This window comes from Peromyscus eremicus, chromosome 1 (genome assembly GCF_949786415.1).
Source record: "Peromyscus eremicus chromosome 1, PerEre_H2_v1, whole genome shotgun sequence".
Classification (NCBI taxonomy): Eukaryota; Metazoa; Chordata; class Mammalia; order Rodentia; family Cricetidae; genus Peromyscus; species Peromyscus eremicus.
The window spans coordinates 151,301,300-151,328,892 of record NC_081416.1 but is presented as its reverse complement, the minus strand read 5'-3'; the positions used below and the strand labels follow the sequence as shown (position 1 = coordinate 151,328,892).

General features: G+C 50.3%; 1 protein-coding gene across 13 annotated transcripts in view; it reads right to left on the bottom strand.

Annotated features, from left to right (window-relative positions):
- The window catches only part of LOC131919912 (BOS complex subunit NOMO1), a 120,280-nt gene that overhangs the window by 92,370 nt on the left and 317 nt on the right, over positions 1-27,593 (bottom strand). For all 13 annotated transcript variants that reach the window (XR_009381470.1, XR_009381472.1, XR_009381479.1 and 10 more), the window contains exons 2-12: positions 22,511-22,600; positions 21,654-21,699; positions 17,824-17,924; positions 16,758-16,864; positions 13,784-13,856; positions 11,436-11,588; positions 10,880-11,017; positions 9,805-9,894; positions 6,695-6,800; positions 6,200-6,350; positions 220-394 (exon numbers count right to left, since the gene is read on the bottom strand). Coding sequence is in view for 4 of the 13 variants with exons in the window: in XM_059274353.1 (XP_059130336.1) it covers positions 220-394; positions 6,200-6,350; positions 6,695-6,800; positions 9,805-9,894; positions 10,880-11,017; positions 11,436-11,588; positions 13,784-13,856; positions 16,758-16,864; positions 17,824-17,924; positions 21,654-21,699; positions 22,511-22,600 (1,230 nt within the window). In the remaining 9 variants the exon portion in view is untranslated. The remainder of the gene's footprint in view (positions 1-219; positions 395-6,199; positions 6,351-6,694; positions 6,801-9,804; positions 9,895-10,879; positions 11,018-11,435; positions 11,589-13,783; positions 13,857-16,757; positions 16,865-17,823; positions 17,925-21,653; positions 21,700-22,510; positions 22,601-27,593) is intronic.

Genomic DNA, 27,593 nt, shown 5'->3' with positions numbered 1-27,593 from the left:
AGTGGCCTGGAGCTTACCTAGCAGGCAAGTCTGGCCGGCCAGTGAGCCCCAGGGGTCTGCCCGTCTCTGCCGCCCAGCACTGGGATGACAAGCTCACGCCAGCACACCTGCCTTTTGGTAGGGACTCTCGGGATCAAAGGTCCTGATGCTTGCAGGGCAGACCGTCTACTCACGGAGCCACCCTCCCCATATACTCTAAGACAAACACAACTCATGCACCTGGACTTTGTAGGTCCCTGGCTTCGCTTTAAAGCAAAATGATCCATGAGCATCCGTCTCCACGGTGACCAAAGACTTGTCCTTGTCTTGAGAGGACAGGACCACTTTGTATTTACTCATCTGCTTGACAGTATCAGGGGAGCGGATGATGGATATCTGGCCACAGATGCTGAACCTGCAATGAGAAGTCTGGTCATTCTAGCAAGACTCAGTGCGGCAGGGCAGGCTCCCAGTAACGCTGAGACAATACTGTCTACCGGGTAGACTTGGTGACTCTCCCTTCAGAGACCCGTCTGCAAAAGTCTGCAGCTGGGCCCAGGGCAGGGCTGTGTGTTCTCTAGGTAACACACTCCCACCCGCCACCCCACCTCCACAGAAGCCAGTTGAAGTCAATCTGCAGGTAATAAAAACATTTCAGGTAATTGGACTACTGATATAACTTGGGCTAACCCTAAAAACGGAAGAGCTGTCAGCTGCCTGCAAAAAAAAAAAAAAACACAAACCCAGTACCATTAACCAGGCCATAAAACCACCATGTCTTCCCCATTTGTGGTTAGACGCCATGTGGGTGTAAGAGCAATCGCAAAGTTGAAACTGAACTCCTTAGGAGTTGAGAGCCACAAAATGCCTCTCATAAAGGCAGAACCCTACGGATGAGAATGACTGGAACTCCAGCTTCCAGACGAAAGAGGTCTGTCTCTTCAAGAACCACACAGCAGGCCCAGCTGCTCCCAGAGGGACCAACAACAGCACCCGTTCCATCTGTGGTGGCTGCAGCTAAGATACCATCTGGAGGCCACCCATCTCTCCAACTCACTAAAGGTCCAATCTTCTTATCCTAAACAATCACGGGATATAAATGTCAGCTGCTGCTTCAGACAGAACCACACTAAAGAACTTTCTGCCTCTGACAATCAGGACCAAATAAACCGCTGGAGAAGCATGTCTGCCCCAACTGGACAATCAGGGACAAGATCAGGAAGGGCTGAGGATGGCTGTGTCATTTAGGAGGAGTAAAGCTGCCGTCATCGCCCTGCACCCGGAGGCTGCCCCGGGCTCACCACCTGCTTCTGTGTGGATTGTCATCTGAGGGAGGTTTCTACATTCTTAACTGGTTACAGGTTCTAAAAAAGGATCAGGGCTGGAGAGATGCTCAGTGGTTAAGAGCACACAGTACTCTCCAGAGGACCTGGGTTCAATTCCCAGAACCCACCTCAGAGGGTCCACAACCACCTGAAATTCCTGTCAGGTCTCAGAGAACTTCAGGACAAATGGCTGAGGTGCCCACTAACATATCAAAGGAGATGCTGGCCACCAGGCTCTCCACACAGGCTCCCCCAGCATAGTTCCAGAGTTCTGGCTCCTCTCAGCCCTTTTCACACCCCCCCCTGCCCCCCCCCCCAATCTCCCCAGCCTGATTTCATTGCCTCAGCTTCTCTGGCCACTCGCTCTCTTGGCCCCCTCTCTGCTCTCTCTGTTTCTCCTACTCTCCATCTCTCCCCCACCCCACTCTGCTCTCTCTCCTCTTGAGGCCTGGTCTATTCTTCTATTCTCTCCCTCATATCTACAATAAAACCTTCTCCTTAACCACACCTAGGAGTGGTCATGTGCTCACTGTCTGGTATCACACACACACACACACACACACACACACACACACACACACACTCACACACACACCAAAAATAAAAATTAATTTAAAAGGAAAAGAAATAAATCTTGGGTCAGCAAAATGGTTCAGTGAGTAAAGGCACTCACCACCAAACCTGAGGAACCTGAGTCCAATCCCCAAGACCCATGTTGTGGAGGGAGAGAGCTGTCTCCATGTGAATGCCACAAGAGATACACCGACACGTGCACAGAGAAAGAGGGAGGGAAAGAGACTGACTCAGTAATAAATGAGTAAGTGTAATGTTGTAGAATGTTATGCTAAGGTGTGTTACTTTTGTTTATGTTGCATTTGTTTAACTCTGTGAAGCTGGGCCGGGCGGTGGTGGTGCACGCCTTTAATCCCAGCACTCGGGAGGCAGAGCCAGGCGGATCTCTGTGAGTTCGAGGCCAGCCTGGGCTACCAAGTGAGTCCCAGGAAAGGCACAAAGCTACACAGAGAAACCCTGTCTCGAAAAACCAAAACCAAAACCAAACAAACAAAAAAACAAACTGTGAAGCTGTGTTACTGTGCCTGTCTAAAACACCTGATGGTCTAATAAAGAACTGAATGGCCAATAGCAAGGCAGGAGAAAGGATAGGCAGGGCTGGCAGGCTGAGAGAATATATAGAGGGAGAAATCTGGAAGGAAAGGAGAAGGATTCCAGAGGCCAGCCACCCAGCTATACACACACAGCAGGCCATGCAGTAAGAGTAAGGTACAGAAGTAAGAGAATGGGAAAAGCCCAGAGGCAAAAGGTAGACAGGATCAGTTAAAGATGAGTTAAGGAAAGCTGGTTAGAAACTAAGCCAAGCTAAGGCCGGACATTCATAAGTAGCAATAAGCTTCCGTGTGTGATTTATTTGGGAGCTGGGTGGTGGGCCCCCAAAAAAGAGTTAAAAAACAACAACAACAGTGTAATAAAGTTTTAAAAATAAAATAGGGGCCAGAGAGACGGCCAGCTAAGAGCACTGGCTGCTCTTGCAGAGGCCCTGGGTTTGATTGCCAGCACCCACATGGCGGCTCACAACTGTTCGCAAGTCTAGTTCCAGGATATCTGACACCCTCTTGTGCCCTCCAAGGGCATGGAACGGACATAGTGTATAGACATGCAGGCAGGCAAGACACACTCATAAAATAAATAGAAGAAACTCTAAAAAAATTAAAAATATATTTTTATAAATAATTTTAAAAAAGAAAAGTAAGAAACATCAATGCATTAAGGAGGCAGATGTGGGTTGGGGTGAAGCTCAGTGGCAGTACATTTGCCTGTGTGCTCAAAGTTCTAGGTTTGATCCCCAACACCATTCAAAAATAAAGTAAATGTCCCTGGGCCCCTTCAGAAAGTAATGAGTTTTTCCAAAGATGCTCAAATGTCATTTTTTTCTTGCTTTGGTTCAAATATTTCACTTTAAATAAGAAAATTATCAGACACACACACACACATCAGTTGAGAGAGGCTGGGGCCTGGCAGTATGTGCCTACTGACTTTCTGCATCGGATCATTTATCAAATCCATCTGTTTCTCATTTCCTCTCCTGTCAGCACCCGGCACTAAGGCACCCCCAGCCGATCATCTCCTCCAGATAACTGCCACAGGCCCCTATCTGCACCATCTGCCAACACCCTGGCTTCCCACCAATCCCTACCCACCCAGCAGGCAGCAAGGCACATCTCTATCATACCCTTGCTGACCCCACGGTCTCAGTGGCAAGGCTGTCTGTCTCTGCACCTCAGGTACATGGTCAAAGGCTTGCTGACCTCATCACGGCCTCTGGACACACTGACTCAGCCCCTTCCATTCGGTGTCCTCCCCTCTGAACACGCTGCCCTGCATCTTCTTCCCTTGGTCCTCCTAAGGCCTCACACTACCACCCCCACCCCAATCTACCCAAGGTCTTCTCCCCAATCTCTTCCTGGCACAAACTGCAGGCCTCTCTCTGTGCCATCTCCCCAAGGAGCTGAGAGCCGACAACCCTGTCCTTACCACTTAGGCTCGGCTCCTCGTTACATGTGCAGCCCTTGTACTGCGCTTTACCGACAGGTGAGGAACTTACATCTGCTTACCTAGCACGGATGTTCCAGCACAAAAGCAGAGGGACAGGAACAGGACTTGAACCCGGGAGTTATTTTCTAAGAATGACTGATGTCCTGTCTTTCAAAGCTGAAAGGTGACTAGGTGACTTGGTGACTAGGCTGATGGCTGTCTGCCGGGGCTCTGCTCCCTAGCTCTGCTGTCAGCAACCACCTCTGTCCCTCCTGTGACCTCACCCACTCAGGCTCTCCAGCCCACCCCTACATTGCTGGCATTCCACTTCCAGTTGACGAGTCACCTAGGAGTGTCAATCAGGATGGACACAGATCCAAACGTCTAGGAGAGTGTGCCACCAGACGCCAAACCTGAATCCTCATCACCTGTCCACAGCAACACCTCTAGTAGGCTGAGAACCCTTAAGTATCTTTTCTTTCCCTCCTTGACATCAGTGACGACATGATTAACTCCGCCAGTGACCAGAAGCATCTCCAAGCACACCTCCACACCATCAGAGAACCTAGCAAAGCCCTCTAGGATCAGACAAGGAAAATGCTCTCAGGGGAGGGCTAACCTCAAAGATCTTTTTCTAATTTAGATAGATATTAGATATTAGATAGACAGACAGACCGACAGACAGGTAGATAGATAGACAGACAGACAGACAGGTAGATGATAGATAGAATAATTGATAGATAAATAGATAGATGATAGATAGCTAGAATGATAGATAGACAGACAGATGATAGATAGCTAGAATGATAGCTAGAATGATGGATGATAGATAGAATAATAGATAGAATGATAGACAGACAGACAGGTAGATGATAGATATAGATAGATAGAATGATAGAATGATACATAGACAGATGATAAATAGATAGACAGATAGATGATAGATAGAATGATAGACAGACATGATTATTTATTGTGTTGGCACACATGTGGAGGTCAGGGACAACTTGTACAAGTTGCTCCCTTCCTCCACCACGTGGCTCCCAGGGATAAGACTCAAGTTGTTAGGTTTGGAGAAAGCACATATACCATCATCTTCTTTCTCTACTTTAACAAACCCATTTTAACTTGAAAGCAAAAGAAAACCATCTTAAGTGTCCAACATGTAAGTGCCTTCAGCTACTAAGCTTCAGCACTCAGGAGCTGGCTTTCCGGAGCCCATTACTTAGGGTCGGACGCCTTGCTCACCCTTGATGCCGGGGGAGGGACTGGGTCCCGCCTCAACTGAAGGCTGTGCTGATCCCCCACGGGAGGCCTTGCCCTTTTGGAGGAGTTGATAGAAGGGTTTGGGGGCGGGGGGAGGGGGGGACGACGACTAGGGAGAAGTGGGAGGAGGGATGAGACAGGGATTTGTGGTTGGTAGGTAAAATAAATTAAAATTTTTCTCTTTTCTTTTTTTTCAAGACAGGGTTTCTCTGTGTAGTTTTGGAGCCTGTACTGGATCTCTCTCTGTAGACCAGACTGGCCTCAAATTCATAAGATCTACCTGCCCCTGCCTTCCAAGTGCTGGGATTAAAGGCATGCACCACCAATGCCTGGCTTTAAAAAAATTTTTTTTACTTAAAAAAAAAAAAAGGGCCGGGCGGTGGTGGCGCACGCCTTTAATCCCAGCACTCGGGAGGCAGAGGCAGGTGGATCTCTGTGAGTTCGAGGCCAGCCTAGGCTACCAAGTGAGTTCCAGGAAAGGCGCAAAGCTACAAAGAGAGACCCTGTCTCGAAAAAACAAAAAACAAACAAAACAAAACAAAACAAAACAAAAAGGTTCAGCACTCATCTTTCCAAAAGAAAGCCAACTTGACTCTCGACAGCTATTAGAACCGGATGTGAATCCTGGACAGAAATATGGTCGGGTCAAAGCTCATTTTCTTCTCCACTGCTGCCAAGAGGAGCCGGGATGTACCCAAGACTACACAGCCCATGGGCTGGCTAGTTTTATGTCAACTTGACACATGCTGGAGTCATTTGGGAAGAGGGACCCTCAACTGAGAAGATGCTCTCACCGGACTGGCCTGTGAGGCATTTTCTTGGTTGATAACTGATCGGAAGGGCCCAGCTCACCGAGGACAGTGCCACCCTTAGACAGGTAGTCCTGAGTTATAGAAAGGAGGCTGAGCAAGACAGTAAGCAGCCCTCCATGGCCTCTGCTTCAGTTCCTGCCTCCAGATCCCTACCTGACCTCACTCAGTGATGGACTGTGATGTGGAAGTGTTAGCCAGATAAACCCTTTCCTCCTCCAGTTGCTTTCGGTCGCAGTCAGTCGTCACGCTGACAGACAGCACACTTACCCTGTAGCAATGAGGTCAGCCAGCTGTGGAGTGTTGGGTGCGATTTTGATGGTAACCACCTCGAAGTAGAGATGCTCCTTCTGAGCATGGATGGTGTACGTCCCTGTCGTGATGTTCTCTAGGCGGAAGGAGCCGTCAGCTTTCGTTTTGACTGCAACCAAAGCATGTGAATAAAAGATGGGCCCCAAAGCTTGCATCCCAACAGATACGTGGGGATGCAGTGTTTTCACAAGGTTTTTTTTTTTTTGGCTTTTCGAGACAGGGTTTCTCTGTGTAGCTTTGCGCCTTTCCTGGAACTCACTTGGTAGCCCAGGCCGGCCTCGAACTCACAGAGATCCGCCTGGCTCTGCCTCCCGAGTGCTGGGATTAAAGGCGTGCGCCACCACCGCCCGGCTTTTCACAAGGTTTTACACTGAGATGTTGTCACTTGTGTCTATATCATTCCATGATTGAAAACAAGCCCTTGAAGAGGCTCAGGACCACATGCCTGCCCACCTTTAATCTGGTTGTTCAGGGTGACCACAGCCTCCGGAACGCCTTCTCCTTCAGGTCCGTTCAAGACCCTCCCAGTGACCGAGAAGCCCATGACGTGGAACACGGGCTGCAAAGTGAAGAACAGATGTTCACACGCTCATGTCACCAAGACCCCTCCTGCCCAGCACCATGGCTCACGTGCTGGCCCCTCTCCCTCTCTCTCATAGCCTCTATCTTCTCAGCTGCATTTCTAATGCAGGAAAGCTCGTCAGAGTTGAATAAAAACAGCCTGCAGACTCACAGGTTGCTGCTTCTGGCTTGTGGGGTTCCCCAGCCTTACCGTCTCCTGCTCCCTCCCTGGCTCCATCCGTATGTCCCCACTTTGGTGAATCCCACCTGTCTCCAGCCTCTTAAACACAAACCACATTACCTGGGACCCCAGCCTGTCCCACAGCATCTCCTGGGACCCCAGACCTGTCACCCCCAACATTGCCTGGGACCCATGGCTTTCCCCTTCACCTGCAGCATGTCCCTTCAGCACCACCTGGAACCCCCAACCCATTCCACCATTACCACCTAAGATCAGTGACGTACTCTCCCCTTTCAAAGTCCAAGAGCCCTCACCTAAGAGCCCGGGCCAGGCAGATTCCTTCCAACCCACCCTTCCTCTGGAAAGTCGCTCACCACACAGCCCTGTGCCTTTTCTGTGGGTATCCTGTTTGCTCCAAGCACCAAGCCTGGGCTCTCCTGGGAGGCACTGAGTTCCAAGCCCCTGACCTTTGGCTGCTCAAGTGAGCTACCTGGGTGAGACATCACCAACCTAATTATATCTTCATCAAACTCCTCAGGGTCTGACATGCCTGACTGATTCCCTATATCTCCCCCCCTTCTCATTAAAATGTGACTTTGCAGCTCAATGGAGCCTGTCCTGCCTCAGCTCCCTGCCACAAAGCAGGCACTCAGGAAGTGCCTCCCGGATGAATGAATATAGGAATTATTTGAAAGAGAGCCTGAAAGTGGCAAAACTTTAGCCTTGCATGACAACATACTTGTAATGCAAGCACCAGGTGTGACTGTACAGGGCACGGTGGCACACACCTGCGATCTCAGCACTCGGGTGGCACACACCTGCGATCTCAGCACTCGGGTGGCACACACCTGCGATCTCAGCACTCGGGTGGCACACACCTGCGATCTCAGCACTCGGGTGGCACACACCTGCCATCTCAGCACTCGGGTGGCACACACCTGCCATCTCAGCACTCGGGCGGCACACACCTGCGATCTCAGCACTCGGGCGGCACACACCTGCCATCTCAGCACTCTGGTGGCACACACCTGCCATCTCAGCACTCGGGCGGCACACACCTGCGATCTCAGCACTCGGGCGGCACACACCCGTGATCTCAGCACTCGGGTGGCACACACCCACGATCTCAGCACTCGGGTGGCACACACCTGCCATCTCAGCACTCGGGTGGCACACACCCGTGATCTCAGCACTCGGGTGGCACTCAGCACTCGGGCGGCACACACCTGTGATCTCAGCACTCGGGTGGCACACACCTGCAATCTCAGCACTCGGGTGGCACTCAGCACTCGGGCGGCACACATCTGCGATCTCAGCACTTGGGTGGCACACACCTGCGATCTCAGCACTCGGGTGGCACACACCTGTGATCTCAGCACTCGGGTGGCACACACCTGCCATCTCAGCACTCGGGTGGCTAAGTCAGGAGGATCATAAGTTTAAGGCCAGTGGTACTGCCTCAAAACCAAAAGGGAAGAGTGCAGGGGAAGGGAGAGGAGGAGTAAGAAAATGGCTTCCTTTTTATTCGGGGATAATCCTTCTGAAAGGAAGTGGTGAACTAGCTGTCTATCCACTTATTAACTCACATATCCAACAAACGTTTTCAACACTTACTATGTGCCAGGTGCTAAAGCACACAGATGAAACGGGGAGGCTTCCCTGGTGTGATGGAATGTTCTAGGCCCTCACTTGAAACTCCACACACTTCAGGTTAAAACTTGCATTTGACCACCATCTGGGTACTTTGCCCAAGTACCTGCTACACCCTTCCTGCAAGGTTGTACAGGCAATAAAGGCTCAGTGCTCATTTTCCTGGCCTCCTGGCCTACATTTAGTTGTCCTACGCAACCTCAGAAGGTGGGGCCAGCTCTCCTGACTGCGCTGTTTTAGTGGATTGCTTTTCAGTGCATTATAAAAACCAGAGAATAACTTTTCATTAGCACCACCGCCAGGTACCCTTGGGCACTTCCTCTATGTTGCAAGCTGCCAGCTTTCTGTAATTCTATTCTGTAATTAAAGACTGAGAAGAATGATGAAAACACATTTTCCATGTCTTCTGAACACCTCACCATGTCCTCCTACCACATGGGCCATGCTCTCCTGAGCTCACACGGTTACGGCCCAGGCTAGCTTTCCTCATCACACCTCTCCTCAGCAGTACCCAACTCCCAGCAGCATAAGAGGAAAGTGGCCAGCCAAGCTCTACGCCATCACCTCTCCAAGCTTCCATCCTCCCCTCCACTTCAGCTCCCCTGGCCTCCTCAGGGTGCCTTGAACTCTCTAGGCATACTCCTGCCTTGAGACCTTTGCATTCACCACAAATTTTGGGTATAACACCTGCTCCCCTTCAGACAGTAGCTCAGTGTTACCTTCAGGGAGAGGACTCCTGACATAACATGCAGCCCTGTGTCCCTGCCCTGCACAGCCCTTCTTCTGTTCCAGAGAGCACTTACCCGCTTCTAACACACCAACTTGCTTATCTAAACAGGCACTGGCTCTTCCCGTCACTAAAATGCAACGTCCAGAAAGACTGTTGACTCACTAGGCCCCAACTGTACAACCAAAGTGGAACAGAACTCAAAGCACAAGCCACAGGCATTCTGTGGGCACATCTCACTGAAGGAGCAGCACCGACCAGGGCTTAGCTAGTTCTGCAAGATGGAGATGCTGTGTAAGAGAGGTGGTAGATCCAGTGTACCCCAAGCTAAGCCACAGAGTCCCACTTCCTCCAATAGCCATCTGGACAGGGTGTTGAGGTGGACATGTTTGCGACATCTGTGCCCAGGGCTGGGAACCCAAACGCCTGCCTCCAGAGCTTCACCTCGATTCTCAAGCTGTCGTGCTCCACGGTGAAGTCAAGCCTGGAAGGTGCCACGTCAAAGGTGATCCTCTCCCCTCTATAGAACGGCACCTGGAAGAAGGGGTCAAGTGATTAGGAAGAGTGTACAGCACAGTCCTAAGTCAGTGTTCACCCAGGTCTAGCAGCCAAAACAACCCAGAGGAATGTGACTCCAGCTGCTGGTCTAAGGGGAAGCCCTGCACTACACTGTGACAGAAGAGCCCATGTCTCATCTTCAGTACAGGCTGTGATCACCAGGGCAAACATGCTTGCAACTGTAGGTGGACAGGTCTACCTTGTGGACAGGTCCAAGTCTGAACCTGAGATCCACTACATTCCACACACACCTTACAGACAAACAGACTGAGGCCGATGGCAAACTCAATAGTTATTTAGATTTTGGAGTGTTTTAGATATGGGTTTTTTTAGTTTTAGGGACACTCAACCTATCCTTACTAGGCCAAGTGCTCATGAATGAGAGGCCCACCCTTTGGCCATTCAGTATCTACGACTGATCTGGATCTTAAAGGCCCCAAAGCCCATGTGCTAGCAGACATGTCCAACATGCAGCCCATGTGCCACGTGTCCCCCAGGATAGCTACGGATGTGGCCCAACACATCTGGAGATAACAGGGTCATGTTGCAATGTCAACTCCTGTGCTGGAGGCATACTTGTCAGCACCGCTGGGAGGTGGTAGCAGCTGTCGGAGCCAGGGCCTGACGGAAGGAAGTCAGGTCACTGGCAGTGTGCCCCTGAGGGCGAGTCAGAATCCCAGCTCTTCTGCTCTCCCCAATTCTGTCACCCCAGCCTCCAGGAAGTGAATAGATTTCCTCTACCACAGGCTTCAACCACAGCTACTGCTTCTCCTCAGTCCCAAGAGCAAGAGGATAATCAGCCAGAAACTGAAACCATGATCCAAGAGAAACCTTCATTCCTTTAGGTTGGTTTACCTCAAGCAGTGTGTCATCATACTGAATGCTGACTCACCCAACGCCCAGAGGGCATAGGCTCTTCTCACACATAGTGTCCTGTACAGATAGAAACCCACTCACTCACCACAGTGTAGCCCCCACTTGGCAAGGAATAGAAAGAAAATGAGCCATCTTCTTTGGAGACCGCATAGCACAGATAAACCAGGCTCTCATCCGGGGGCTGGAACCCGGACACTGGGGACACATTGCAGCCCAGGACGTCCTATGTCAGGGAAGAAGAAATTTCCATGTTCTGATTACCCAACAGCCACACACAAGGCCAGGCCAACCTGCAGAGGTCAATGAAGGCAAACGGAACCCAAATCTCTACACCCAGCCTCAGAGTTTAAAAATGAGCATCTTCTTAGGAAAAATGGTGAGCCTCCCCCTAACAGTAAGAAAACTGGCCAAGGAAGAGAAGTGACACCCCAAGACGCCACAGAGCAGCAGGTGTTAGAACCCGATACTGTGTGAACCTGGTAAAAGCCCGAGCATCTCCCTATCCACAGCCTCGCGGTGAAGACAGTCCATGAGACTGTGCTCTTAAACATCCAGGTCACAAACCAACAGTAAGCCCCAGCCTGCCACTCCCCAACATCCCCCCACCCCCCAATCTTGGCTCTTCATTTTTCTTTGCTTACCTCTTTGCTCACTAAAGAAGAAAAGAGAAGAAACTTCACCCCTTTCATGGGCTCCCCATCACTGCGGACAGAGCCAGATACATTATAGCCAGCCACTACGAGGGGACCAGCTGCGTTAGCATTGGAGTTCGTCACCCGCACTGTGGTACTTGCCTAGAAAAAGGAAGAGGCCTTAGCTTCAATACACTAAACCCTGACAGCCCGACACAGTGGCTTACACCAGCAATCAGGAAGCTAGAGTACGAAGATTATTGTGAATATGAAGCCAGTCTGGGCTACAGTGTGACAATCTCTAAAAGAAATAGACATAAATAAATCCTTTCAGAATATCCAACAGCACAAGGACATGCTAACATTTTTAACAAAGCAGTTCCTAATAAAATTACAGACACAGGCATCCCTCCAGAGCCACAGGAACTGACCCTGGACTTCCAGACTCAGACATCCTCAGGTGCCCATGTCCCTTTTATTTAATGGCACACTGTGTGTGCAGAGGCTATGCACATCCCCTGAAGACTAAACCTCCATTAGTTACCGTGCCCAACACAAGGCCAAGGCTAAACAAGCAATACTTACCATTTAGGACTCAAGAATAAGAAAAATGCCCATATGTATGTCCAGTCCACAGCTGGTGGAATCTGAGACTGGTTGAAGCAATGAACACAGAGCCCCCGGTCAAGGAGGGCTGGCTACAGAGAACACTGCAGCTGCTCTGGAGATGCAGACAGGCATGTGATGGAGTGCGCGTGGAGGGCCAGCGGCCAAGGCCAGTGTCTGTCCCAGCCTTCCACCTTGTCTGAGGCAGTGGCTTGTGGTTCCAGCTGTGCACACCAGACTGGTGCCCAGGAGCTGTGAGGGATGCTCCTGTCTTGGCCTCCCGTCTCCCCATGGGTCACCGGGATTACATACACACACCAGTCATCTTTTATGTGGGTTTTGAAATCCAAACTCAAGTTGTCAGGTCTGCACGGCAAGCCTTTACCCCCTGAGCCATCTCCCAGCCCTGCAATGCTTCTTCCTATGCAAAGTGGATGACAAGAAGTGTGGGGAAATGGAAGTAACCGCCTGTGTGCGTGGCAACTCAGCACCGACAGTTCCCTTCTTTCATGCTCTTCTTACAGTCCGCCTTCCTACATCTGAAATACTTATTTGTTGAGGAGTGGCCATGCAGAGCACACAGGGAGGTTGGAGGACAACCAAGAGTCTCCCCTCCCACCACGTGGGTCCCAGGAATTGAACTCGGGTCTTTAGGCTTGGCAGCAAGCACCTTCACCCTGAGCCTCTCTCTGGCCCCTCCAACCGTTTCCCCTTTTTGTTGCAGTGCGGCTTTCTACAGAATGCAATTCACAGAAACCGAGCGATGCCCCTGCTAACGAAACCTGACAGACACAAAGCGAGGGCCAGAACCCCTGCTCCCTCAGGGTAACCAACACCCCACGATGACAAAATAGAACCGGGGCCACGGGCACTGACCCCTGCCAAATGACTGTCAGCCTCACAACACCACGCTTTGCTTTATTGTTTGTCTGTATTCAAGAATATTTAATTACTATAATATTTTATAAATCACTCTTTATATGGCATTTCAAATGTTTATAACCTTTTAGATAGTATTTGGGCTTTTTGATTGTTTTTTTGTTTTGAGATAAGGCCTCACTCCATAGCCAAGACTGGTTTAGAACTCACTATGGAGCCCAGGGTGGCCAAAACTCACAGCAATCCTCCTGTTTCAGCATCCCAAGTACTAGAATCACAGGTACAAGTCATCACACCTTGCACAGACACTCTTTCAATGAACACTGCTACCACTCAACCACGTTTGATTAAATTTTCAAATACAAAGCAGAAGAAAGTTGAAAATGTAAACCAAAAAGGAAGTCACTGCTTTTTCACTCCTTGAAAGAAGGAGTTTTCTCTGGCTCGCACAGCCGCTTCTGCTGCTCCTGACACTCAGAAGTGATGGCATGCAGCCCATTCTCTCCTTAACAATCACAAGGCTGTTTGAGATCTCCCTTCCCCAGGGAGCATGGGCAACAGGCCTCTAGAAGAATTAGCATATTTAAAGTTTTCTGTTTGGGACAGAGAAAGAACAAATTCACTGGGAATTTCTGGTGTTGACTTAGCTCAATATGGTGATAGTGGATGAGGACTTCACAACCGTCACCTAAAGAAGAAACCAGCAGCAGAAGCATCCGCTGAGGCGTGGAGCTCTCCCTAATAACACCTACACTTCAGCACCCCAGTTCTCCCAGAATCTGGAGAAACTGTGACTTCATTTCACATCCTAAATTCATCTCCACATCTGTTTCCAAACTATAGCACACACACAGACATGGGCCAGAGCTTACCTCCGTCAGAGCCCAGGTTGGATGAGTCGCAAGGATTTCATAATCTCCAGGAAGAACTTTAAAAAACGCAAACCTGAGAAACACAAAACAGCACATCACTTAACCAGGTTTTAGACAGGGATTATGTGGGAATTATTGTAGGTTTCCAGTAGCTACTCAATCCAATTCTGTCCAAACCCACTCCCTGAACACTCCCCATGTGCCAGGAAGCAAGGAGGCACTGTGCACACTGCTGGCAAACAGGGCCAACATGCCCAGCGTCTCCAGGAGTCCTGGCATACGCTCACAATCAGCAATTTGATTGGCATGAACAGGAAGAAGAGGGGAGGAGAGAAAAAAATCGCTAAAAGCTAAGAAGTGGGAAGGGAGGAGTTATGTGGGAGAAGAAAGCAAAGCCCCAGGCTGGGGCGGATGGCTACATAGAACGAGCCTAAAGCCAGGCATGACGACATGCACCTGCAATTCCTGTATTCAGGAGGCTGAGACAGGAGAGCTAAAAATTCAAGGTAGGCACTAGAGAGATGTCTCAATAGCTAAGAGCACTGACTGCTCTCCAGAGGACCCAGGTTTGGTTCTGTAACTGTAGATAACTCCAGTTCCAGGGGATCCAATGCCTCTTCTGCTGCCCACGTACACCAAGCGTGCACGCGCTGCCCAGGCAGACATGTAAGCAAGGCACCCATACAGATACAGGAGACTCCAGGTAAGCTAAGGCCACAGCCAGCTGAGCTGGGGCTGCAAACACTACAGCCAGAGCCCTCCCAGGCTCAACCTGAACAAGGCACCTGCCGATCCGAGGCTAATTTTGCCACAGGAACTTACTACGGGCGGTATCTGCCTTCTCCCGCGGGTGGTCTCTTGAATGCTGTCTGGACAGGGCTTCAGAACCACTTTGCTACAACAGAGCTGACGGGACCACTGGCTTCTGGCATTGGTAGTTTAGCCTTTCTACTCCCCGGGGCCCCACATGTGCTCTGAGCAAAGAAGCTCAGAAGGATCAAGGCAGTTCCCGGCAAGGTCTGCAGCAAACGACAGCTGCGGCATCCTTCGCTTGAACATAAGAAATCCACACTCCAGAACTCTGTGAGTCATTAATGCCGCAAACGTGGAAAACTCTGTACCATGAAACTGTTCAGTGTAATAATTATTTAAAATTCTGTATGAGTACTTTCAGCCTGCATGCTTAAGATACAGAGCACACGTAAGTGAAGTTCATGTTCAGATATGAGTCTCATCCCTGAAGGCACATGTGTTGAAGTCTTGGTTCTCCTGTACAGTGTTCAGAGGTGGAACTCTGGGAAGTGACTGGGTCAGGAGGGCTTTGGCCTAACCAACAGATCGGCCTGTTGATGGATTCAGGATGGTGTGAACTATTGGGAGGGAGTGGGGAACATGGAGGGAGGAGCCTCACAGGAGGAAGTGTGTCACTGGGGTGGGGGATGGGACCTCATTGCAGGAAGTGTGTCACTGGGGTGGGGGATGGGGCCTCACTGCAGGAAGTGCCTCACTGGGGTGGGAGATGAGACCTCATTGCAGGAAGTGTGTCACCGGGGTGGGGGATGGGACCTCACTGCAGGAAGTGCCTCACTGGGGTGGGGGAGGCCTCACTGCAGGAAGTGTGTCACTGGGCGGGGCCTCACTGCAGGAAATGTGTCACTGGGGTAGGGGCGGGGCCTCACTGCAGGAAGTGTGTCACTGGGGTAGGGGCGGGGCCTCACTGCAGGAAGTGTGTCACTGGGGTAGGGGTGGGGCCTCACTTCTGGAAGTGTGTCACTTGTGGGGCTCACTGCAGGAAGTGCCTCACTGGGGTGGGGGATGGGGCCTCACTGCAGGAAGTGCCTCACTGGGGTGGGGGACGGGGCCTCACTGCAGGAAGTGTGTCACTGGGCGGGGCCTCACTGCAGGAAGTGTGTCACTGGGCGGGGCCTCACTGTAGGAAGTGTGTCACTGGGGGCGCTCACTGCAGGAAGTGTGTCACTGTGGTAGGGGCGGGGCCTCACTGCAAGTGCCTCACTGGGGTAGGGGGCTCAGAAACATGAAAGCTAACACACCGCATATATGAAAACATTCCAAATTCTGGAAAACCCCACATCTGAGGCCCTTCCAGTCCCAAGAATTTGGCTGAAGGACACTCAGCCTGGTTTGGGCCAGGAAGAAGCACACCCCTGTCAACAACAGTAATTTTTAAGTTGGATAACACACTAGAATCTATCAACTTCAGGTACCATTTTGGTTAGGTTTTGTGTACTGAAGTAATAATGCTCTAAATGGTTTCAAAAGTATCAGCTCCGATTATTCCGGTATTAATCCCAACATATATGCTAACAGTTACAGCTGAGCTCTCCCGACTGCACAGTTCAATTAAACAGCCCTTTATATTTCTTTTTTTGGGGGGAGGGGCGGGTTTCGAGACAAGGTTTCTCTGTGTAGCTTTGCGTCTTTGCTGGGACTCACTTGGTAGCCCAGGAAACTCACAGAAATCCGCCTGCCTCTGCCTCCTGAGTGCTGGGATTAAAGGCGTGTGCCACCACCGCCCGGCCTTATATTTCATTCTCAAGGTTAACTAAACAACCATCAGGTCCAACTACTAAATGGTTTCCATGTAAATGATATAACACTGTCTTTAATCCCAACTGTGTTAGCCTGTAGTCAGCAAACACTGATCTTCCCAGTGACCTCTAATTACCTTCATCTGTCAATTAGAAAGGCAAGCAGAGGGGTAAAGTAAGCTGTCCCCCCAAGCCAAGGAGCAAACACTGGAACACTACTTTCACAGACAGCAGCTGGTAATTAATCACCCACCTCCTGCACAGTGGGTCAGATGACTCCCACTTCAAGAGGAACATGGGTTCGGAAAGCATAAACTTGCTTAAGAGGCCAGATCAGGATCTGAGCCCAGCCCCCTCAACCCAAGCTCCCCGTGCCTGCCACAGCCTGGCCTAGCAGCCAGACTAGGCTCCAGGACAGCACTCACTTTCCGCCAGGCTGCGTGACTGTGGACTGGATCTTCGTATCAGTGCCTGTGCTTCTCAGGGACACCTGAACTCCTGCGGGACCCAGGGGCTGCCCTTTGCTGAGGACCTGTGAGAAGGAGGACATTAGGACCCAACGGGCAGCTCAGGCAGTTTTTATTCACGCTTCTGCCTACAAGTGACACCTACAACATTTTCCTTTGGGCCAGGGCCGCTTTGAAGAGGATGAAGTCAGGAGACCTTTGAGGAGGGCTGGGTGGGGAGGGACAGTCAAGCATTGCATCACTGAATCTATGACAAGACATGTATCACGATGGGGCTGGAGGCTGCTCAGTGGTTAGGTAAGAGGACACACTGCTCTTGCAGAGGCCTGCAGTTAAGTTCCCAGCACCCACATCAGGCAGCCTGTAACTGTTTTAACTCCAGGTCCAGGGGGATCCAATGCCTCTGGTCTCCAAGGACACCCACACTCAAATATACAAACCCATACATAATTAAAAATAAAACAAATCTTTTTAAAAATGCATCACTATTTTACAAATCTCTAAGAATGAAAACTACCCAAGACCCCGTCTTCCGCTAAGAAAACCACACATGAAACAGTGGCCTCCCTCTCGGCACAGAAGCATACTTATAAGTCCACACACTAGAACCACCAGCACAGGACCTCATCTCTATCTGAGGCCTGATGAGGGAAGACTGAGGGCTCTAATGAGAACGGAGCTGGGGGCAGGCACTCTTATGTCAACACCAGTCACTCCTGGTCCCCAAACCTCCCCAGCAGCTCCTAACAACAGAGACTCCACAGCAGGAGGAGGAGGAGGCCCTCTGGCAGGAGGCCCCTCGAGGGACTGCACTTAGCTCTCACAGCAGTGCAACAACTCAGGTCCTGGGCACGCGCCCCTCCCTTCCTGCCCCCCACCACGGGCCACTCCCCACGAGCAAGCTGACCCCAGGCTTCCGCACAGCCCAGACCCCTGAAGCTCACTGTGCGTGACCTAAGGGCACAGGAGCCCCACTTGTGTACGGCTGAGAGGAGGTGGCACACGACAGAGCCTGGAGCCACACCTTTCCATTGACGGAGAAGCCGGTGAACACAAAGTTGACGTCCCCGCCCTTCGTGCAGATGTCGCTCACACCATCCACGTGCAGCTCCACACTGGTTGGCTCTGGGGAAAATCGGACAAGAGACAGAAGGCAGCATGAGGGCTGGGAACACACTTCCCAGTCAGACGGCGTCTAGTATTTTCTACATGTAATGCCCTTAACGATCAGAACTAAAATAAAGGTACAAGTCTCCGCCCACCCCAGCTGCCCCGGGCACTCTGCCGCCGGGGAAGGAACAGGCTCCCGAGTACCGCAGCGCAGACGTGTTGCTGGTGCATGTATGTGTCTGTGGTCCATGATCCTGTGGGTAAGTGCGCATGCATGTGGAGGCTAACTGTCAACCTTGGCTGTCCTCCTCCACAGCTCCTACCTTACTTTTGAGGCAGGGCCTCTCACTGCGTCTGGACCTATCAGCTTGTCTTGGCTGACTGAACAGCAGCCCAGGGATGCTCTGGTCTCTAACACCCAGCTCTACGGTTACAGACACAGACCACCATGCTTGGCTTTGACGTGAATCTGAACTCAGATCTTCAGGCTTACACAAGAAGCACTTTACCAACTGAGGTATGGTGATATTTCATTTGTGCTGAAATGTGATTTTATTTGTATGTTAATAAATAAGTTGCCTGGGGGTCAGAGCTAATAGCAAGCCATAGCAGAAGCCAGGCAGTGGTGGCGCATGCCTTTAATCCTGATCACATGACAGGCAGATCTCTGTGTGTTCAAGGATACAGAGAGCATGGAGACACACACCTTTAATCTCAATACCAACCATAGAAGAACTGGAGGTCTGTACAGACAGGCAGTGACGAGGAGGTCATGTGGTTGGGTTTACAACCAATGAGAAGGCAGAACAGAAAGTCAATAAAAAGACAGATACACAGGAAGCAGGTCTCTTTCTCAGGGGAAGGACAGCAGCAGCAGCGAAGGGTAAGAAAGGGTTTTTAGTATCAGCTCTTAGCTACTGCTCTGACCTCTTGGGCTTTTAACTCTGCATTTGGTTCTGTGTTTCTTATTTAATAAGACTGTTACATCTACACTGAGTCATTCTCCAGCCCCAAAGAATTCACTATGGACCAGGCACCAAGTCCAGTGCATTCTTCAGAGATACAAGAATTTACCAAGAAGTAAACTGAGTCATGAAAAGGTTAAGGCTCTTTCCAGAGTGTGTGACACAACTCCAGTCTCACACACTAGCTCCAGATCTAAAGAGGACCATCAACTCCATGGCAACAGGAGCTCACAGGGGGACATGAGCACTGCAGGCCACAGGGACAATGGCAAGGGGGAAAGGCAGCCCTGACTCACCACCACACCACCGACCTGTCTGACCACGCTTCCAACCCCTCCCTCACAAACCTGGGAGTTGAGGGAGACCGTGTGGTCCTTCACTATCAATCCAATGCGTTTTCTTGAGAAAACCGCAAGGCTCACCGCTATAGAAATTAAAGCTAAGCTTTTAGAACACAAGAAAAGAGCTGGGGAGATGTCCAGGTCAGTGAAGCACTTGCCATACACACAAGGACCCAGAACAGCAGCACAGCAGCATGCATCTGTACCCCAGAGCTGAAGAGACAGAGGGGGGTTCCTGGGGCTCACTGGCCAGCCTGCTTAGCAAAACCAGTGAGCTTCAGGCTCAGTGGGAGACCTTGCTTCAAAAACTAAGGTGGGAAGTGACTGAAGAAGATGCCTGACGTCAACATCTGGACTTCACATACATACACACACACACACACACACACACACACACACACACACACACACGGGGGGGGGGGGTGCACACGGGTTACTGGTTGTTTTTGTCAACTTGACAGAAACCTAGACATATCTGGGAAGAGGGAATCTTAAGAAAATGCCTCCATCAAAATGGCCTATGGGCAAGTCTGTAGAGCATTTTCTTGATTAATGATTGATATGGGAGGACCCATGCAACTGTGGGTGATGCCACCCCTGGGCAGGTGGTCTTGGGGTGTATAAGAAAGCAGGCTGAACAAGCCACAGAGAACAAGCCGTTTTGTAGATTTCCTCCGTGGTCTCTACTTTAGTTCCAGCCCCAAGCTCCTGCCTCAACTTCCCTGAGTGAGGGAGTATTGACCTGAGAGTGTGAGCTGAAATAAACCCTTTCTTCCCCAAGTTGCCTTTGGTTATGGTGTTTATCACAACAGTAGAAACCCTAACTAAGACACTCAGGTACACATACAAAAAGAATTCTATACAGCAAAGGAAATGACCTAGAGCCACACACAATAAAGACAAATATCATAAACAAGACTAGAAGAAACCAGACATGAAAGGCAGCCTGCATGATTTCATTTAGCTCAAGTTCAAAACAAAATGCACAGAGCATGGGGGTTCAGGCTCTAATCCCAGATACTTGGGAGGCTGAAGCAGAAAGATTGTAAGATCAAGGCTTGCATGGGCAATGAAGAGTTCAAGACCAGTCTGGAAAACTTGTGTCACCCCATAGCAAAATGAAAACAAACACAAACACACACACACACACACACACACACACACACACACACACACACACAGAAAGCAAAACTGTTAAAGGGTTGGAAACATCATATACACAAGACCCCTGGGTTCAATCCTTAACACACAAAGAAAATAGAGCACCTGTCCTTCTGGAAGGTGAGCACTACAGGTCAGTGGACACTGTGGCAGGTTTCTGGGGTCTGACAGTTCTATCTTATTATCCGGTAACTAGGCAGGTATGTGCACTTTGTAAAAATGCCCTCCATTAAAAAAAGAGAAGAGCTGGCATGCCTTTAATCCTAGCACTTGGGAGGCAGAGGCAGGTGGATCTCTGTGAATTCAAGGCCAGCCTGATCTACAGAGCTAGTTCTAGGACAGCCAGGGCTACACAGAGAAATCCTGTCTCAAAAAAAAAAAAAAAAAAGAAGAAGAAGAAGAAGAAGAAGAAGAAGAAGAAGAAGAAGAAGAAGAGGAAAAGGAGGAGGAGGAGGAGGAGGAGGAAGGAGGAGGAGGAGGAGGAAGAAGAAGAAGAAGGAGGAGGAGGAGGAGAAGAAGAAGAAGAAGAAGAAGAAGAAGAAGAAGAAGAAGAAGAAGAAGAAGAAAAACAGAGAGAGAGAGAAGAAAACTTGAGTGACTCTGTACAGTCCCTGCCCGTATCTGGAAGCATAGCACAGTAAGAAGCCCAGACAGGAGGAGCAGAAGCAAGCCTCAGGCCAGGAAAGGACCTCTGCTCCCATCATCTGGCTGGCTGGCCCCCTCCAGTTTCCTGGGATGCAGCAACCGGTGCCCCAACTTTCCTGAAATAGGGCTCCCCTGGAAAAAGGAGCTGCAGGTGCCCTTCTGTCTTGGAAAAGAAGCCCTCAGGTGCCACTCTCGTGCCCAGGCTACAGTTAGGCTCATCCACTGCCCCAGGACAAGTCTCCCCTCCACACAGCCATCAACTCCAGTCCCATGCACATCTGGATTCTGATGGCAAATCTGACAATGTTTAAACACTTCCCTTATGTTAGAGGGAGGGAGGGGCCAGACACTGTAGCACACATCTGTAGCCTCAACTGCAGGAGGCTGACAGAGGAAGACGCTGAGTCTGAGGCTAGCTTGGGCTGCACAGTGAGACCCAAGAGCATAAATAGCCCTGGTCCAGGGACAGGAAGAAGGCCCCAGTGCTTGTCTAGATTGTGCAATGAACTGAAGCTGCCAAGGCAGCTTTTGCAGAAAGAGGTACAGACCACAAAGGATGCCTTTTTAAGAAAAGGACAGTCAGCGTGCAGTGTGGTCCCCCTGCAAAGGGCTCTGTTACTCAGCTCACTTACCAAAACTCCAGCCCAGGGGAGGCTCAATCTTCAGGATGAAATCCCCCTACAAGGCAAACCATGAAAGGTGAAGGCAGGAGACCTGAAGGCCTGGTGGATGGAGTAGACTGTGATCACTTTACCTGAACAGTGCCATCTGAAACAAACCCTACACCAGGCTCTTCTAAATGGTGGCAGCTGGATTCCCTTCCAGGGGCAGCCAGCTGAAGCTGGACACCCAGAAATTTCCATCTAGCAACAAGGAGACTGCCAATGTAGAAGCCCATTTGTGAGTTGTAAAGACTTGGGCTGGCAACATATCACAGTGGATAAAGAGCTTGCCATGCAAGCCTGATTCCTGGGACCCACAAAAAGGTAGAAGGAGAGAGCTGATTCCCAGAGGTTGTCCTCTGATCTAAACCCTCTCTCTCTCTCTCTCTCTCTCTCTCACACACACACACACACACACACACACACACACACACACACACACACAGTACACAGAAAATAAATGTTTCTGAAAAGTAAACACAAGACTCTATGAGGTCCGAGCCTTTCGATCCTGGCCCGTGTGACGGCTGGAGTAAACCCCAGCACGGAGAGCTGTCCAGCTCGCTCCTGCCCTCCTCTGCTAAGTTGCCTGCAGCATCCCTGGGAGGCTGTGAGGGCTGGAATGTCTGGAGATACTGCCAAATGTGCCCCACTGAATCCACCCAACCGTGAGAAATCTGCATTCCACTGATCATTACAATACAAATAAGTGTTTGCACGTGGGGGAAGGCCACGTTCCTGGCCACCACAGTCATTTGGGGGTGCTAATTAATTACTTCCTATCATAAGAGCCACTCGATGGAGACTGAAGTCCCTCTTCCTCTTACCTTATCGTACAAGGGGATCATAAAGTAGCCGTTGTTAGGAGCACAGTCCGTCTGATACTTCAAAGTCCCATGCTTGGTGTACAGCTTTATCTGGAAAGCAAGGAAAGGAAAGGAAAGTCCTAATACTGTCTTAGAGAATTAGTCAGCATGTGATGCCTGAATGCAGTCTATCAGCCGTGTTAGCCGAGTGCCTGCTACACACTAGCTGCTAAAACAGCTTTGGGGACAGAGGGGAAGAAGACCAAGCACCCCAAAATAATGTTATTCATGATTCTTTGATTGAAACCACCTCAGCCTACCCCCAAAGTCTTCTTGTTTGAAGCTTTTCAGTTTGCTTAAGTAGCTGTAGCTGCTTTAGTTTGTGTAAATTTCCGAGTCTAAAACTTTCTAATTTTGCTGTTGGCAAGGCACCAGTGAAAATCCAGATTCCCAGGCCAGCAGGATGCTCAACAGGCTGAGCCTCTACTGCACAAGCCTGGAGACCTGCACTCAAGTCCCAGAACCCACATCAATGGAACCCACATCAAGGATGAAGGACAGAACGGACTCACACAGCACGCGTGGACACACGCAATAACATGTGTTTAAACCCTGGACACACACAATAATATGTGTTTAAACCCATGACTGCCTGCCCCTCAGTTCCCCCAGCACTGCAGTTTAGACATAAAGGCAAGTCAGGAGGCAGATTCCTGAGCTGCCCCCCAAAGGCTTTACCCAGAAGGTCTAGGATGAGCACTGGGGCCCCAAATGATTCTAGATGCTTAGAAGAATATTCCCCTAAAGCCCTCCACTGCCATCATCAGAACCAAGATTGATGTGGAAGACATCTAATGCATTCACTTTCAAGGCCCACTACAACTGCTGCACCCTAAGCCTCTGCAGACACAAACCTCTCAGCTGAAGGGCACAAAGCCATATCAGGAACTCCCCTACACTGGGTGACCTTGACAAAGTCATGGTACCTCCAGAAGCCGAGCTTCTTCATGGTAAAAATAGAGACACCCTGCTTCAGGATGGCTGTGCTTACTCACAGTGGTGTGGTAAGCAGCAGGCACAGAGTACACACTCAAAAAGAAGAGTGTTCTATGTAATACCTCTCTGGAGGAAAGCCACTCAGCACCATCAGGCAGAGACACCCCAGAGGGTCACAGGCAAACTCCCTAAGCCGGCCTGTGTGGCTCAATGACTCTGAACCTCAGTGTCCCAATCTGTAAAGACACATTTGGGTCAGATGACATCAAAGAGCCTCACCTCTAAAATATGAATGTCGGGGCTGCAGAGAAACTCAGCAACTAGGAGCACCTGTAGCTCCTGCCGAGGACCAGAGTTCATTTCCAGCTCTAGGGGATCCAATGCCCTCTTCCAGCCTCTAAGGGCACTGCATTCATGTGCACATAACCATATACAGATACACATGAACACATTTTTTAAAAAAGAATACTCTGTGGCAAAAATACAGATATGATCCAGTGGAGTCTTAGAAAACATATAAGCAGCACTCTTTGGAACAGGCAGTGTGAAGGAGGGAATGGACTGTAGCACTTATGGGCAATAATCAGGTTACACTCCACACAGCCCAGACATCGACCTATTGACTTTAGAGTCCAACTAGTCAGTTAAGTGTGAAAACAAATTTGCTCTAGGCCATAAAGAAATCCAGACGCATGCACTGCATATACACTAGCTAGAGGACCAGGAGGCAGCAGCCAAGGGAGTCGCCGCCTCCCTGCTCCACCTAAGCCATGCCCTACAACCTAAAGATGGCTGCTTATCAGGAGAAACACTGTGTGTGTGTGTGTGTGTGTGTGTGTGTGTGTGTGTGTGAGTACAAGCCAAAGGTAACTTCAGCTGCCACTCCTTAGGAGCTATCCACTTTGGCTGTTGAGACAAGAGTCTCTCAAAGGCCTGGACCTCACCAAGCAGGCTAGGCTGGCCTGCTTTTAACCACATGGGTTCTGGGGATGGAACTCGGGTCCTCATGCTGCACAGCAATCCCTTCACTGACTGAACCTTCCTCCCCAAGTCCAAGAACCCGGTTTTGATGTCAATTCTGACTGTTAAACCACTAGAACCTATCATTTTTTAAAAGATTCACTTATCTTTATGTATGAGTGTTTTGTATAGATGTCTGTGCACCACATGGGTGTCTGATGTCCACAGAGGCCAGAGAGGGAGTTGGATCCCCTGGGACTGGAATTACAGATGGTTGTAGACCATCTTGAGAGTGCCGAGAACTGACCCTGGTCCTCTACAAGAGCAGCAAGTACTTTCAAGCACCGAGCCATCTCTCCAGCCCCTGTAATTCTTGTCAGCTGTAGCGGCTACTATTAAAGGTCAGAATGTCAAGTCCAGGGCTTTGTCTGGTCCTTTCTCTGCACTGAGATCCCCATCTGAGACAAGCCTTCAGTATATGCTCAGTACATACTTTCTTTGAAGGAAGGCACCCCGGGCAGAAACAGAGGGGAGAAGGCTGGAAGGAAGGATGGGAGAGCAGCCAGGTGTGGCTGCAGCCTCTGCAGGTCCAGCATCTGGGAGACCAGGGCAGGAGGATCAGGAGTTCCAGACCGCCTGGGCATGTCTCAAAAGAAGAAGTGGGGGGGGGGAGAAAAGGGCAGGAGGATCAGGAGTTCCAGACCGCCTGGGCATGTCTCAAAAGAAGAAGTGGGGGGGGGGGGAGAAAAGGGCAGGAGGATCAGGAGTTCCAGACCGCCTGGGCATGTCTCAAAAGAAGAAGTGGGGGGGGGGGGGGAGAAAAGGGCAGGAGGATCAGGAGTTCCAGACTGCCTGGGCATGTCTCAAAAGAAGAAGTGGGGGGGGGGAGAAAAGGGCAGGAGGATCAGGAGTTCCAGACCACCTGGGCATGTCTCAAAAGAAGAAGGGGGGGGGGGGGAGAAAAGGGGAGGAGGATCAGGAGTTCCAGACCACCTGGGCATGTCTCAAAAGAAGAAGTGGGGGGGGGGAGAAAAGGGGAGGAGGATCATGAGTTCCAGACCACCTGGGCATGTCTCAAAAGAAGAAGTGGGGGGGGGGGGGAGAAAAGGGCAGGAGGATCAGGAGTTCCAGACCACCTGGGCATGTCTCAAAAGAAGAAGGGGGGGGGGGAGAAAAGGGGAGGAGGGGAAGGGAGAGAAGGGGAGACTGAAAAACCCAGATTACTTACATGTTATAAAATACATTGTACTGGTCAACTGTCACGCTGTTTGAGCTCACTGAGAAGTTGGCTCTGGGAGCAGTGTTGTCCCATCCCCAGTTCAGACCTAATCATGTTTGTCTAAAGGTGTCTTCCAAGGACTGGTCCCATCCCTGTGACAGGGAGGGAAGAGGACAGCAAAGCACCCCAGGAGTAAAACATCACGTCGTCGTCGAGAACAGCTGGAAGGTGAACTATTCCTAACAGATGTCACTACTGTCCACCCCGTGACACAGAAGTGCCTGGGGAAGTCACAAGTTCAGCCACGGGGAGCTCAAACATGGAGAAAAAGCTCAAGCAGGACTCAGCTGATGCCTCAACTTCCCCAGTCCGATTCTGATGGATGCTGTAAGCCCTTGACTTGACGGTGTCATCTCTATACGGTGTAATGTTCTTTTACTGTACTGAGGACTCCAGCTGACTTCCTCAGTCAATTTCTGCCAGATGTTTTCAGTGCTCCGTTTAATGATGGACGCACTGCTATCTGTGCACCTGCTAGCTGCTAGCTGCTGTGTTTTTAAGAAGCCCATTCATTCAAAATCAAAAGTATGGCTGCCATACTTCACTCTCTGGACCATACAGTACATCTTTCGTAAAGTACAGATCAGAAAAGGGCAACATACATCTACGTGGGGATTACATACATGAAATGTCTGATGTCGTAAGCAGAGATTGCAAAAGGATGGTTGCTCAAGACATTATTGGACAAGGGACATAGTGGACAAGGAACCCTAGGCCTCCAGAAGCACAGTTCACAATGGGCCACAAAACCCATTTTCTGCTCTCTTTATCCCTGTTAGTGCATGGGGGTGACGGCACCCGACTGCCTTCTCCTTCCTCCCAAAGCTGCAGGAAGCCCAACTGGAAAGCCTTATCCAAAGCAGCTTCTGAGATGCCCAATGCTGCAAAGCCAGGAGGTGGCAGTGGCACCTGGTAACGTGTCACCAGCAGTTCCCAAGGAGCCCTGGGTAGAAGGACCCAGGGCATACTCCTGTAATCCAGCCCTTTGGAAGCAAGAGAGTCCAGAGTTCAAAGCCAGCCTTGGGTATATTGAACTTGAGGCCAGCTTGGGCTATATGAGAACCTTGTCTCAAAAAAATTGGAAAATAAAATATAAATCAGCCAGCCAACTAGAGAGGCACACACAGAAAGCCTGGAAGAGGACAACTGATTCTCCGCCTTAGGAAATCACGCTTCTAGGTTCTACCACTTCTAACACCATCTTACACAGACTGGGGTTTGGACAAAGGCCAAAGGGAAGGCAGGGTGGGGACGGCTTCTCACCTTTTCCCCAGTCCTAAGTGACATGTTAAAGGTGGCCATTGCCAGCACTGGGACAGCTCAAAGGGGCCTCGCATACCCTTCTCTTTGGCACCACCCCCTCATTTCTCCTCCCGGATGGGCACCTGTCTACCTCCTCCCCTCTCCCTCCCTTCTCTGGCCTCACTACCAGTCTCCTTGGGAAAACCAGGCCTAGCTCTCTCTCCGGCCCCCTGTGTCTACTTCTGCCCACCCCCTTCTTCTTCTCACGGGTTTTCTGGGTCACAATCCCACTGGGCTGATAACCATTTCACGGAACTTTCGACTCAGTCAAAATTAGCTTCACAAACCTCTAGTGTAATTCCAGCAACTCTGCACTTTGAAAAGGAAAGGAGTAGTGGGGAAGGGGAGGCGGCTTCACAGCCCCAGAGGTTGCTCTACTGCTCCATGTCAGGACTTAGCGATAGGAATCGATCCTCTTTAAAGGCACCCCAGGAAGGATGAAGGAACGACGGGTCCCAACCTCGGGGTTTGCAGACTAGAGAGTGACACGTGTGGTTTCCAGGTTCTACAATATGGGTCGGGCAGATCTGAAGTTCAGGGGTCTTGGTCTGGGGGAGCCGAGGTCTA